The sequence below is a fragment of the Vombatus ursinus genome, unplaced genomic scaffold (assembly GCF_900497805.2).
Source record: "Vombatus ursinus unplaced genomic scaffold, bare-nosed wombat genome assembly UNPS02014973.1, whole genome shotgun sequence".
Taxonomy (NCBI): Eukaryota; Metazoa; Chordata; class Mammalia; order Diprotodontia; family Vombatidae; genus Vombatus; species Vombatus ursinus.
The window spans coordinates 10,136,759-10,150,170 of record NW_020954751.1 but is presented as its reverse complement, the minus strand read 5'-3'; the positions used below and the strand labels follow the sequence as shown (position 1 = coordinate 10,150,170).

Here is a 13,412-nt window from a genome sequence, read left to right as displayed (position 1 = left end):
GAAACAATATAAGCTTGTTTCCTTACACTTTACACTTCACAGAGCTGATGTCAACTCACTCCCCTGCTCAAAATTCTTCAAGTTTTTCATTACCTATAAAATCCAAATTCCTTAGCCTGATATTCAAGGCTCTCCAGGATATCCCTACATCACCTTTCTTAGCTTTACTCTAAGTTACAGCCAAACTGGATCCCTGAATATGTCCTATCCTTTTGTACCTTATTTCTGCTCATAACAAACTGTCTCTCCTAGACAACAATTCTTATCTCCAACAATTCTTAACAACTTTTTGAAGCCCAGACCTGGTGCTATCTTTTCCATGCACTGTTCCCTAATCTCCTACTACTTCTGCTCCCTTATAAAGTATGACTTCCATCTTCTAATTTTTATAGCAGTTATTTGTACCTCCTATGTCACATCCTAATTATCTCTTGTTCTACATTATAAGTTCCCAGAGAGATGGGATTCTCTTCTTTCCATGTTGCATAGCACCAAGTGTTCTATATAACAGGTGTTTAATATTCATTGAATTAATCAATAAAAAGTTTTACTAGTACTAGTTTTACTAGTATTTAAATTTTCTATTAAAAAATGTGTATATGCGTGTTAGTGTAGGCAATGAACTCCTAGCACAACTTACATTAAAACTTTCAAGAAAAAAAAATGCATTATGATCAAGTCTCTTCTCATAAACCTTTTCATATGCTGCTAATCCAACAAAAATACTCACTAAACATAAGAATATACTAAATATTTCTTTTAATATTACTTACCTATAGATCCTTTAGCAGCAATGGCAACTGCTTCTAATAGAACCTGGATAATCCCTGCTCGAACACGCGGAGAATCTTTTTTCCGAGCATCAAGATGTCCTAGGGTCTCTTGGATCACATGGTGAGAATACTGTGCCTAATAAAGATGAAAAAATACCTGACATGTAAAAAGCAATTCTCTTATCGTTTAAAAATTACTTTATTTTACCAAGGGAATTATTACAAATTTTCAATTTAAACAGTTTTCTACTTTCTACACTCAAGAAAAGGTGAATTTTTAATTTATCAAATGAAATGTTGAAATTATGTTCATGTTGATTATATTTGTCTCTAAAATACAATTAAATTTTATGTATCACCATTATTCAAATACTGTCTACCTTTCATGAAAAGTGAATAATATATTAAGCATAGTAGAAAGACTATGGTTTTGGGAAATTAAAACTAGATATAATATTTAAGAATTCATATCATAAGAAAGGTTAAGTGGTATAGTGGATAACATGCTAGACTTGGAATCAGAAAAAGCTGGGTAGGAATCCCATCCTGGATGAATCATCTCAATCTAAACCTCAGTTTCCTCAAGTGCAAAATGGAAATATTAACTGCAGTATCTATACTTTAAAGATTTAAATGGGGGATCAAATGAACATAAACATTAAATAACTATCAATTACTGTCATACCATACAAAGACAGACAATATAAAATTTTTAAATGTGAATGTAACAGACAAGAAGTAGCATGATACAGTGGAAAGGGCATAGGATTTGCAGTTAGAGGACATGAATATGAATCCCAGCTCTGACATGTGCCTGGGTGACTGGCTCTCAACAGACAGTGAGTGAAATCTAGTTTGAGGTCAATAGCATAGGATTAAAGTCTACACATCTTTAAAAGATAATTAGTACAATTTTTAATCAATCATATTAAGTTTGGGCTAAGAGTTATCCAATGATATGTGAAACTGTTATATATGCATCAAAAAAAGTATATACTTAAAAAGGACCTGGAAGATCATTTAGCTATGAGTAGGAGTTGGTTGGAAAAAGAAAAAAAAAATTGCCTAAATGTTAGACTTTTCCTGCTAGAGCCTCCAGGGTTTAATTCCAGAAATATTTTAAGCCCCTGCTGTATAGTGCACTCTACTGGGCACTGGAGCAGAGAGCAATGACAATATTTTTACTCTAAAGAAGCTTACACTTTTAACCAAAATGTTTATTATCCTGACAAGTGTTTGTTAATTTTCTATTCCCAACATGATAATTAAGACATGTGACATTTATAGAGGGTCTTTAAGGTGTGTAAAGATCTCTGTCCAATATTATCTCCCTTGATCCTCACACTATGTATGAAATGTACGTACGTATGAAAATTATCATGAGTCTTTTTGAATAATGGAACAAGTAAGATCCAGAAAGGCTAAGTGACATACCCTGGAACACAGAGTTGGAAAGTAAAAGCAGCCAGCACCAATGCTGGGCTTAGCAGAATCCATCCAAGCATCTACTAAAGCATGCCATGCTCTCTCTCATAATAACTTATGTAACTATGGAGTCTATTGTATGTGTATCTATTGTTTTAATCAATCAGAACTCTGGATCCACAAAGGAGGGCCTCAACTTTACCTCTCTGAATCTTGTTTCTACCACATTCAGCTCGAGCATCACCTTCTACAAACTCGCACACATACACATGCACTTACATGCACAAACGCACACATGTAATCATATATGCATGCACAATTGCATAAATACAGTGTTTCACAGTCATTCATCCCTTCAAGGAGAGGGAGAAGATCAATTATTTTATCTTTTCTTTGGGGCCAATATGTTTTTTTGTTCTTTTTTTTCCCTTTGTTATAGAGAACTGCTCTCTGAGGAGGGAAAGGAGGGATACATTAGGAAATGTAAGTGATATAAAAGTGAAAGCTATCAACAAAAATTCATTTTAAAAAGAAATGCTATGGAGTTATAAAAAAGTTCATCTTACAAATCACAGACATGCCTCCCATATGATTAACTTATATGGTAGTCTTCCCTCCACCATAAGTTGACTGAAGTTTGATAAGTCATTATGAAAAATAAAGCAAACAACAGAGATCAACTAAATGTAACATTAAATGTCCTATATGGGGTGTTCTGAAAGCCTTAGAGTAATTTCAAGCCACTCTGTGTTGAGTCTTCTTTGCTGAAAACTTAAATGGAACTTACTCAAAACCAATGTTACTTAGTAATTATAATAAAGTTATTAAATCTTACCTGAATGGAATACATTATAATTTTAAAGCAGTGGACTGCAAATTCATTAGGATCCCAGAGGTTATGATTATCTAAATGTCTATAAGCAAAAGAAAAACCCCATTCAGTATTATCAAGTCTCACAAATGTCAATACCTTTTTTTGTCTTTGATTAAGAATACAAAACAGCCAAAGTACAGTAAAAACTACATTTATTGACAACCAACCTTTAAGAAAAAGGGAAGTAATCACAACCAAAGAAAACAAAGCCCATATCCCTTCTCTACTGCTCCCCCCTCCACCTCTACATTCAAATAAAAATATTACGGTTTAAAGAAGAAAGCTTAACTTGCCAAATAATTCACTTATGTGGAACACTGCAACCCCCAAAATGCTACATAACACCACTCTACTGTAAAATTCAATACATTTAGGCTTTTTTCAAATGGCTACACAGCACAGGATATTCAATAATAATGCTGTTATTCCCAATACAAATAATTTCTACATTTCACATGCATGAAAAATATGTAAACTAAAATGTCACTTGCAAAAATGAGAAAGCTGCACAAATTAACTCAATTAAAATCTATGTTATATAGATTTCTGTTTCAATTTGTCTATTACAAAGACAACCAACTCATGCAATGGCTACCAGACTAATGCTTTGCTATTTTTAATGCAATGACTCTCATTTGCTTAAAAACTAGGGACAACTGATACAATTGTAATAGAGAAAAAATGGAAGCTTTCCCAATATGCAATGATGCTCAATAGGATCATTATTATTTTGACAAACTACATACATAAAATTAGAAATAAGATAAAAGACAGTAAGGTGGTTAAGAACCGACAGAAAGGAGGCAATATTACTGATCCATAAATAGAATGATAGCAAGTCAATAACAAAACAGGATAACTGTTTGTTGAGCAAGGGATTAAAAAAATCTACAAAACATAATTTCTCTGTATTATTAAGAACAAGGAAGAAACAGAAAGAGAACAAATATTTAAAAGGAAAAAATGTATTTTATATACATATAGAACTTACACTCTTACCAATTTTCTTAAAAATAAAGACCTAAAGACTATTCATTCTGGCTTCTCTGGGAGAAAATAATGGAAGAACGAAATGTTGGGGACTAAGGTGTTTAGACTAGTGAAGCAGATGAGGTTGAACCTCGGGAGGAGAAATTAAGGAAAATTTGAAGGAAAATAGATACTAGTACAGATTCTATTTGTGCTTTGAAAGAGGAGAAAAAACAGCAACAATTAAGGTGTCTAAAAAAAAGAATTAAGGGGGATATGAAAGGACTTAGAAGAACTAAAGAAGCTTAAGCAGGACAGGGAATAAAACTACAGAGGAAAACAGGAGTGAATTGGCAAAACAAAACGAGGTAATTTAACTGGAAAAAAATGGGACAGTAGGAGGTTGGTAGGGTAGGGTTAGGGAGCTGAAAGTAAAGAAAGGAAGTTCAGTGCAGTACTCAAATCATTAAGAGTGTAGTGTGATAATTGGTTATAAAAATTTTAACTAGTTATTTATCATTGAGATGAAAACATTATGAATAGTTCAAGGAAAAAAAAAGATGAAAATTTCAAGTAGTGTAGAACAGGTGAAAGCATGAAGTGACTTATACCCAAGTATAACATCTCTCCATACTCCAAGATGATAAAGGAAATGGTTACAACATTAAATGGGAAAAAAAAATCACAGATCCGCAGGTTAAGAACTTCTGCCTTAGAGAGTAGTTATAACCAAGGAAATTATTATTTAGGATTAGGTTACTTGGTCCCTATTTAGGATTGAATTCTTTCTTCAAATGTCCTTTATTGATTATAATTTCTGATACACTATAATTAGTTAAGGATAAGTTAAATATTTCTGCTTTTCTGAATTTGAGTTCGATGTGTTTTTTTTTAAATACCCTAGCACACATCAATTTTGGTAAAGATTCCACAAAAAGTTGAGAAGTACATATTTTCCTTTCAATTCCCATTCATTTCAATCATTAGCTATCTATCAAAAGCTAATTTTTCAAAAATTCTACTCAAGTCCTTAAGTACTTTCTTTTTATGTTTTTGTTAGATTTGCATAGGTCTGAAAGGGATTCATCAAAGCTCATGACTAGGATAGTTTTGAAAGATACTTCTCCCTAAAGGAACAGAAACCCCGTTTCCTTTAAGTACTTAGGTGATACACAGTTCAATGCATGTGTATTGATGATTAACTTCATTATCTATGAAACAATTACAGATGACTTAATGAGAGTAATACTTTGTCAGTTTATCTCTTTTAATGATGTCTACTTTTACAGTAGCCTGGCAGGGAATAATTAATTTCTATACTTGGTTTTTTTTTTTAATTCAGAAAAAAAAAATTATGTTCTGACCCCACATTTTAACTATGTCAAACTTTATGGTTTATATATTTTTCTAAAAATCAAAATTTTGCATTGTTTTCTAAATCCATGGTGTTGTTATCTTTTACTTAAGTTCATATTATTCACATTCATGGTTATCATTACTGATTTTGTTTTTCTCTCCATCATATACTCTTTTTTTTAATTTTAAGATTTATTTTAAACGAGTACAAAACGAGAAAAGAAAAAAATTGTCATATACACAGCAGAATGAGAGGATTCAATATAAAACAATAAATTTCCATTTCAAGAAAACCTACATAATAAATACTACACACTATTTTCAAAGCTGCCTAGCTTTTCTTTGCTTACATCTTTGCTTAGTTGTGCACTTTTTACTTTATTTTTTTCCCTCTTATACCCTCCCACCCTAAAGAAGGCTACAATTAAACATGGACATATGTACACATATACATAGATATTTATAAACATACATGTATATACACATATACACTCATATACATATACATATGACTATACTATGCTTATTTTCACCTGTCACCTGTTTTGTTGAAGTTAGATAGCATATTCCTTCATAAGTCCAAGTTTTTCCATGTTTTTCTAAATCAACCAAGCTCGGCATTTCCTACACCATAGCAATATTCCAATCCAATCACATCCTATCTGAGAGATCATCTATGAAAGTTTTTTCACCTCAATTTTCTGCATTCCTTCTATTCTTGGCTACATAGGTTTTATTTATGCAAAAAAATATTAATTTAAAATGATCAAAATTATCTATTTTATACTTCAACAATTGCTCTCACCTAATAATACAATTTAAGGTCAGATACTGATGAATCTGCTTTTTTTACATCTTTTTTTCCCCTGGTTTCTTTGAAGTTCCTGACCTTCTGTTCTTCCAAATGAACTTTATTTTTTTTTAACTTAATGAGATTATTTTTTCTAGTAATTCAATTAGAATGATATTGAATAAATAGATTAGTTAGGTAAAATTGTGATTTTTTTAAATTATGTTGGTTTTACATACCTATGAACAATGATTTTAATTCAATTATTTAGATTGGACTTTATTTGCATAAAAAGTGTTTTATGTTTAGTTTCATATAGTTCATATGGCCATTTTGGCAGGGATAATCTCAGGTGTTTTATATTGTCTAGTTATTTAAGTGGTCTAAAACAATACTGAATAATATTGCTGACACATAGTGTAGTTTCCCTGTTTTTCTCTTTTGATTAAATCTATTATAGCTTTATCTAAGATAATGAATACTACCTATGTTTTTTTACATAAATTTTACTCCAGCCCTTTATCTTTCTGTATCTCTCATTTTTACAGCATATCCTGAAAGCTGCATATTGCTGAATTCAAATTTTTAATCTGCTATCAGTTTCCATTTTATAGGTAAATTCATCCCATTCACAATCTAAGCTATAATTACTTCTTGTATATTTTCCTCCTTTCTCTTTTTCCTCACTATCCTTCTCATTCTATTCCTATCCTTCCTCACTCCTCTGCTTTACTTCTACCTGTATCTTGCTCTCCTGTTCCTTAACCTTGTATTTCTACTGAATGTTATATGTCTACTTTTCCTTTATGTTCTGCTGTTTTTGTCACAAATACATGAAAATCTTTCAGTTCATTAAATGTCCTGTTTTTGAGGGGGTGGGATTCAGGATTATACTTAATGTTGCTGGGTAAGTTACCATTGGTTGTAACCCCAGCTCATTTGCTCTATGAAATATAGTATTTCAAGACCTACAATCCTTCAGTGTAGTAGCTACTAAGTCTTATCTAATCCTTATCGTAGCTCCATGATATTTAAATTACTTTTTTTCTTGCTGCTTCCAATATTTTCTCCTTAACCTGGGAGCCTTGAAAGTTGGCTATGATATTCCTTTAAGTTTTCTTCCTGGGATCTCTTTCAAGTGGTGATCAGTGGATTTTTTCTATTTCTGCTTTACTGTCTTATTCTAGAACTTCAGGGCAATTTTCTTTGATAATTTCTTGTAATATTATATTAAGATTCTTTTTTTTTTAAATTATAATGTTATATTGCTTCTCCTCGATCTGTTCTCCAGATCAGTTGCTTTTGTGATGAGATGTTTCACATTCTCTTCCATTTTTTTCATTCTTTCGATTTTGTTTCATTATTTTTTTGGTGTCTTAGAACATCAGTAGCTTCCCTTTGCCCAATTCTAGTTTCCAAGGTATTATTTTCTTCCTTAAGTTTCTAATTCTCTATTTCAAGTTGGTTGAGTTTCTTTTCACAATTTTCCTGATTTTCTTGGATTGTTCTTATTTTTTTTCTAAATTTTCCTCAATCTTTCTGATTTTTTAAGTCCTTTTTTAAGTTCTTACAATAACTTTTTGTGCTTGGGACCATTAGATGTTTCTCACTGAAAAAGTCACTGAATGGCTTTTTAAGCTCCATTATCTTCTTCTGAATATGAACCCAGATCTTTTCTATCCCCATAGTAGCTATCTATGGTTAGGGTCTTTTTCCTTTGCTTATTAATTTTTTATTTTTTAGCAGTTATTAGTGTAATCAAATTCTAGTCCCACGGTATGGGGATGATGCCCTAAGCCTCAGTCCTTCTTATTGTTATTTTCTGAGGCCTGTCATAGGGCTCAATCTTGGGCTCTACTTTCCGCTCTTAAGCCACAGGTAAGGCTACCAGCCATGCTGTCCCACAAATGATCTTATTCCCTATGGTCCCTCCAGTGGCTGAAAATTTCAGCTGTTCTCTCTGCCCTGGAATGGAAACCAGGGACTCTGCTCTCCTGAAAGTGCCTACAACCAGCAGAGTCCCTGGCCCTCTGCTAGTGTACTCACCAGGTATGTGCTAGCTCCTTCTCCCCAGCTTCCGCAGCCCAGGTCATGTCTTGCCAGCACAGCTGTGCTTGGTGTCCCTTGAGAGTAGAAAGTCTTTCAATCTTCTCCCACTCAGCCATCAGACCCCCACACTGTCAGTTGAGATGAAAGTTTCTAGGCTGAGGCTGCCTCTCAACCTTAGCTGCCCCCAGGGCTTGTTTGTTGATTCTGCAGAGTTGGCCTGGAGGTGTTTGCACTTCATTCAGGTGGAACCTGGAACCTGTGCCCCTGGAGGTCAGGTCTTTTCTGGGGTCTTCTCAAATTATCTTAGGAGAATAACTGATTTACCCTGACTTTTATTTTCGCTGCTCTACGTTCCCTCTGGGGTGATACTATATCTTTTTTTGTGGAGGATATTTGGAGAGTCAAAAGTTATCAGGTCTACTTTGCCATCTTCCCAGAACCCTCTCTCCATCATGTGCTCTTAAACTTATCCCCCTCTTTGAGCTTTACCTTATTCTTTACAGAGAAACAAGAAGTGAAAGAAAAAATAAAATAATAAATAAATAAACAAAAACAAAAATATAGAGCCAAGATGGCAGAGTAAGGCAGCAACTCACCTGAACTCTCTCAAATTCACCTCCAAACAACTAGAAAATAATGCCTCAAAATGAATTCTGGAGTGGCAGAACCAATGGAAGGACGAGAAGAAAAAAAATTGCCAGCCCAACACAACTTAGAAGGTAATCAAGAAATGTCTGTCTCACCAGGATAAAAGGGAAGCACAGTCCAACAGAGGCAGCATCTGGCAAAGCTGGCAGAAGTCTGTGCCACAACAAGCCAGGAGCCAGGCCCTGAGTTCTGGGACATGCCAGCAGCAGCAAGGCCCCATATCAACCACAGCAGCCCAGCAGCAAAGCCTGTGGTCCCCAGCACAACCCAAGAGAAAGCCCAGAGACCCATGGGGCAGCCCAGTAGGAAAAGCCCTGCAGCCTCCAGCACAGCAAAGCAATGAGGTCCAACAGCCCCCAGCCCGGCCCTGTGGTGAGGTCCAGAGGCTCATGGTACAGCCTAGCAGCAAGGCCCCAGTATCCCCAGGCCTACAGTACAGAGCAGCAGGAAGAACCCACAGCCTCTGGTGCAGTCTACCAGCAAGGCCCCATATCCCTGCAAAAGAAGCTTGGGACAGTATACCCTCCACCACAAAAGTATAACCCAACTTTAACTTCAAATTTAAAAGTCATGAAGTACACAGGAAAAAAAGAGAAAAACACAAAAAGAACCTGAATATAGAAAGTTACCATAGTGACAGATGAGATCAATACAAAAATTCAGAAGACAACAGTATCAAAATGCCTATGTGTGAAGCCTCAAAGAAAAATATGAATTGGTCTCAGGCTCAAAAAGAACTCAAAGAAGAGTTTTAACATAAAATAAGAAAGGTAGAATAAAAATTGAAAAAAGAATTGAGAATGATGTAAGAGAATAAATAAAAAAAAAAGTCAACAATCTGTGGTAAAGGAAGCATGGTAAAAGAAGTACAAAAATTCACTGGAGAAAACAAGTCCTTAAAAAGTAGACATGGCCAAATAGAAAAACAAATACAAAGATCCACTGAAGAAAACTACTTAAAATTGGCCAAATGAAAAGAAGGTACAAATGCTCACTGAAAAAAAAAATAATAATTCCTTAAAAATTAGAATTGAGGAAGTTAAAGCTAATGACTCAATGAGACATCAAGAAAAAATCAAATCAAATCAAAAGAATGAAAAAATAGAAGAAAATGTCAAATTTCTCATTGGAAAAAGGACTGACATGGAAAATGGATGAAGGAAAGATATTTTAAGAATTATTAGATGAGCTGAAACCCAAGATCAAAAAAAGAGCCTAGGCATCATCTTTCAAAAAGTTATCAAAGAAAATAGCCCTGATACCCTAGAACCAGAGGATAAAGGAAAAATTGAAAGAATCCAATAATCACCTCCTGAAAGAGATCCCAAAATGAAAACCCTCAAGAATATGATAGTCAAATTCTAGAGTTTCCAGGTCAAGGAGAAAATACTGCCAGCAACCAGAAAGAAACAATTCAAATATCGTGGAGCCACAGTCAGGATTACACAGGATTTAGCAGCTTCAACATTAAAAGATCAGAGGGCTTGGATATATTTTGGAAGGCAAAGGAGCTAAGATTACAACCAAGAATCACCGACCTAGCAAAACTGAGTATAATCCTTCAGGGGGGAAAATGGACATTCAACAAAAATAGAGGACTTTCAAGCATTCCTGATGAAAAGACCAGAGATGAATAAAAAAATCTGATCTTCAAAGATAAGATTCAAGAGAAACATAAAAAGGTGACAGAAAAGAGAAAATATAAAAGGATTCAATAAGGTTAAAATGTTTACATTCCTACATGGGATGACACAACTCTTAAAAATTTTATTATTATTAGGGTAGTTAGAAGGAGTTTACATAGACAGAGGGCGCGGGTACAGTTGACTAAGACTGGATCATATCCAAAATAAAGGGTGAAAAAGAGGACTGCACTGGGAGATGAGGAAAAGGAGAGATAGAGAATGATCAATTACTTCACACGAAGAGTGCAAAAGAGCTATTACAGTGGAAGGGAAGATGGTGGAGTGGCGGCAATACTTGAACCTTACTCATATCAGAACGGGCTCAAAGAGGGAATAACATGTGAATAGCGGGGGTAGAGAAAACTATCTTATCCTATAGGAAAGTTGGAAGTGAAGGCACTAAGAAAAAGTAAGGGGTATGGGGCTGATAGAAGGGAGGGCAGATTAGGGGAGGCAGTGGTTAGAAGCAAAACACTTGTGAGCAGGGACAGGGTACAAAGAAGAGAAAGGATAAACAGGGGGGAAAATGGGATGGAGGGAAATATACTGTGAATAATTAACTGTGAACGTGAAAGATATGAACTCATCCATAAAACTGAAACAGATAACAGGGTAGATGAAAAACCAGACTCCTACAATATGTTGTTTACAAGAAACACATTTGAAGCACAGACACACACAGAGTAAAGGTAAGGGGCTACAGAAGAATCTATTATGCTTCAGCTGAAGTAAAAAATGCAGGAGTAATAATCATGATCACAGACAAAACAAAAGCAAAAATAGATCTAACTAAAAGAGATAAGGAAGGAAGCTAACATCTTGCTAAAAGGTACCACAGACAAAGAAGTACAGTTATCGATTCCACATTATGACTTTCTCTATTGCGGTTTTGATATCTCACAGGTCGACATAAAATTAAATGGGAATTTTGGGTGAGTTTTGTGGGAGCTGCAGATGACATGTGATGTCTAGCAGACAACAAAGAAAAAGCTTAGAAACTCAGAAATGCATAAAATATATGTACAGTATTATATAATATCAACCTAAATTTTACAGTAAGGTACCATGAATACCCCATAAAAGAAAAAGAAAAAAATCAGACCTCTCTAGTATGCAAGGGAGGACCAAAAAATTTTATATGGATTTTCCAGATTGTGGGGACATCGTGTCCCTAACCCCTGCAATGTGGAAGGGATAACTGTAATATCAATATTAACACCATAGAAACCCCAAATTGTACAGCACCCAATTTTTTAAAAAAAGAAGCTGAGTTATAGTAGGAAATAGTCAATAAAACCATATGAGTGGGGGACCTCAACCTTTCTCTATGAAAACTAGATAAATCCAATAAAAAATAAGTAAGATAAAACTTAAGGAGGTAAATAGAATTTTAGAAAATCTAGATATGATAAATCTCTAGAGAAAACTGAATGAGGATAGAAAGGAATATGTCTTTTTCTCACTGGTTCACGCCAACTACATAAAAATTGAACATGTATTAGGACATAAAAGACCCACAAATAAAGAAGAGCAGAAATATTAAATGCATCTTTTCAGATTATAATGTAATAAATATTATATTCAGTAAAGGACAGTGGAAAGATAGATTAAAAGTTAATTGGAAACTAAATAAGCTAATCCTAAAGAATGAGTGAATCAAAGAACAAATCATAGAAACAATCAATAATTTCATTAAAAGAAAATGACTACAATGAGACAGCATACCAAAATTTATGAGATGTAGCCAAAGCAACACTTAGGGAGAAAATTATGTCTCTAAATGTTTACATCAATAAAACAGAGAAAGAATAGATCAATGAATTGGACATGCAACTAATAAAACTAGAAAAAGAACAAATTAAAAATCCTCAATGAAACACCAAATTGTAAATCCTGAAAATCAAAGAAAAGATAATAAAATCGAAAGTTAAGAAAACCATTAACTAGTAAAAATAGGACCTGGTTTTATAGGGAAAAAAACAACCACAACAATAAAACAGATAAACCAATGACTAATTTGACTGAAAAAAAAAGAAAACCAAATTATCAGTATCAAAAATGAGAAGGGTGAACTCACTACCAATGAAGAGAAAATTAAAACAATTAGGAGCTATTTTGCCCAACTATATCCCAATAAATCTGACAATCTAAATGAAATGGATAAATGTTTACAAAAATATAAATTGTCCAGAACAACTGAAGAGGAAATAGAATACTTAAATAACTCCATCTTATAAAAAGAAACTGAACAAGCCATCAATGAGCTTCCTAAGAAAAAATTCTCCAGGGCCAGATGGATTCACAAGCAAATTCTACCAAACATTTAAAGAACAACTAATCCCAATACTATATAAACTATTTGGAAAAACAGATGAAAAAAAAAGTCCAAATTCCTTTTATGACACAAATATTATAATAACTAAGTCAGCAAGAGTAAAAACAACGAAAACAATAAACCAATATGTCTAATGAAGACTGATGCAAAAATATTAAATACAACACTAGCAAGGACATTACAGCAACCTATCACAAGGATCGTACAAGATGACCAGGTGAAATTTATCCCAGGAATGCAGGGCTGGTTCAATATTAGAAGAACTCTCAGCATAATTTACCATATAAAAACAAAACCAACAGAAATCAGATGATTATCTCAATAGACGAAGAAAAAGTTTTTGACAAAATACAACACCCATTACTATTAAAAATAGTAGAGAACATAGGAATCAATGGAGCTTTCCTTAAAATGAAAAGTAATATTCATCTAAAGCCATTAGCAAACATTATCTATAATGGAGATAAGTTAGAAGCCTTTTCAATAAAATCAGGGGTGAATCAAGGAT

The 13,412-nt window shown here is 33.9% G+C and overlaps 1 protein-coding gene across 2 annotated transcripts in view; it reads right to left on the bottom strand.

Moving 5' to 3' along the window:
• The window catches only part of EFR3A (EFR3 homolog A), a 163,023-nt gene that overhangs the window by 69,189 nt on the left and 80,422 nt on the right, over positions 1 to 13,412 (bottom strand). For both annotated transcript variants that reach the window (XM_027845506.1, XM_027845507.1), the window contains 2 exons: positions 3,034 to 3,112; positions 774 to 909 (listed from right to left, as the gene is read on the bottom strand). In XM_027845506.1, the coding sequence (XP_027701307.1) occupies positions 774 to 909; positions 3,034 to 3,112 (215 nt within the window). The remainder of the gene's footprint in view (positions 1 to 773; positions 910 to 3,033; positions 3,113 to 13,412) is intronic.